This window comes from Echinops telfairi, unplaced genomic scaffold (genome assembly GCF_000313985.2).
Source record: "Echinops telfairi isolate 266 unplaced genomic scaffold, ASM31398v2 ScPeMD7_7424;HRSCAF=8462, whole genome shotgun sequence".
Classification (NCBI taxonomy): Eukaryota; Metazoa; Chordata; class Mammalia; order Afrosoricida; family Tenrecidae; genus Echinops; species Echinops telfairi.
The window spans coordinates 20,091,351-20,092,818 of NW_022111324.1; the positions used below are offsets into that span (position 1 = coordinate 20,091,351).

Below are 1,468 nucleotides of genomic sequence, written 5' to 3' on the forward strand. Positions count from 1 at the left end.
TTTTTTTTTTAAAGTGACAGAGTCAGAAACCCACAAAGCAGTTCTTCTCTGCCCTATAGGGTCACTATGAACCAGCATCAACTCGATAGCGGTGAATTGTGTGTGGGTGTGTACCTCCATATTCTTAAGCTCTTTGAATTATATCGACAGGCCCTTCAAGTCGGGTTCATTGGCCATCAGTTCAAAGCTGCAAAGCTGACTGCGTGCTTTCCGTGATTGAAGGGGGCTTGATAACTCAGGGCTTTACTGTGTGCTGTGGGGTGGTCAGCTTCCATTATCTGCAGGAATCCTCCTCGGGATTCAGAGCTCTCCAGAGTAGACTCCTTTAGGCTCCTGCCTGTGGAAATTAAGCCTGGTTCTCTCACGATTAGTGGTGGGTGGGAGTTCTTGCCTATTGAGTAGGGTAGCCTTTTCATTAATCATCCTCAAGTAATAGTAGAGGGCCCTTTGCAAAGTTCATGGAAAAGTGGGATAGATTAAATAGAGTTTTCCCATGAACCCTTTGAAGCCCCTTCATCTGTCCTTACCTCTATTTTTCAGTTGTAGATTGGTTTATTGACTCTACTATAGAAATTTGCTGTCTTATATTGTACTAAAATTTGTGTTTGTGATTTAACTGAACGACTGTATTTAATAGTTGTGTTCCTATTGTGATGCTAACTGCAAGGTCAGCAGTTCAAAACCGCCAGCTTCTCCACAGGAGAGAGAAGGCCTTCTGCTCCCATAAAGAGTGACAGTCTCGGAAATGCCCAGGAGCAGGCCCACCTGCCTTTAGGTTGCTGTGAGCAGGCATTGCCTGCATGGCAGTGAGCTTGGCATTGTTGGTTTCCAAAGAATAAAGTGACTCTAAAAGGGACAAGCACCATCTGTCAAGCTTGGAAGCTCTCTGAGTAGAGCAAGAAGACCGGGCGATTTTGTAGTTGATATTTAATTTTCACCTTCATATTTCAGGAGCTTTCCAGTTGTGGATGGAATAAAAAAGAAAAATACAGTTCTGCCCCAAATGCAGTTGCTTTCACAAGAAGATTTAATCATGTGAGTTGTTTATATTATTTACATTCCTGACATTCAGTTCCTGAAGTTGTGGTCATTTTTTGTCATTACGAAATAGTTGAAGTTTTACACTAATTCTGGAACGGTGTTTGGCCCATCTCGATTTTCCCCTTTGGGCTTCATTGGTGGGAGCTTGGCATTCTTTCCTACTTTTCTCCTTGCCTTTCTTCTGTTGCATCTCCTGCTGCGCGCTCTGCTGTGAGTGGTTTCCTTAGGTCTGCACCCCACACACGGCTTCTCTTCACATGGGCCGGACCAGTGGGAAGCCACCGCACTTTTGATGCAGGGTCCCTGTCTTCTCCTGCTTTTAAAACCCTAGAAGCATTTTCAACATTGATTTATTACTGTTGCTGTGGTGGCATCTGACGCCTTGAGGGCACTCATTCTGTTACTGCTGCTCATCCCCACCGCCGTC

The 1,468-nt window shown here is 44.7% G+C and overlaps 1 protein-coding gene across 2 annotated transcripts in view; it reads left to right on the forward strand.

The window, feature by feature from the left end:
• RALGPS2 (Ral GEF with PH domain and SH3 binding motif 2) overlaps nt 1–1,468 on the forward strand; it is a 99,011-nt gene that overhangs the window by 14,127 nt on the left and 83,416 nt on the right. For both annotated transcript variants that reach the window (XM_045297959.1, XM_045297960.1), the window contains exon 2: nt 952–1,035. In XM_045297959.1, the coding sequence (XP_045153894.1) occupies nt 952–1,035 (84 nt within the window). The remainder of the gene's footprint in view (nt 1–951; nt 1,036–1,468) is intronic.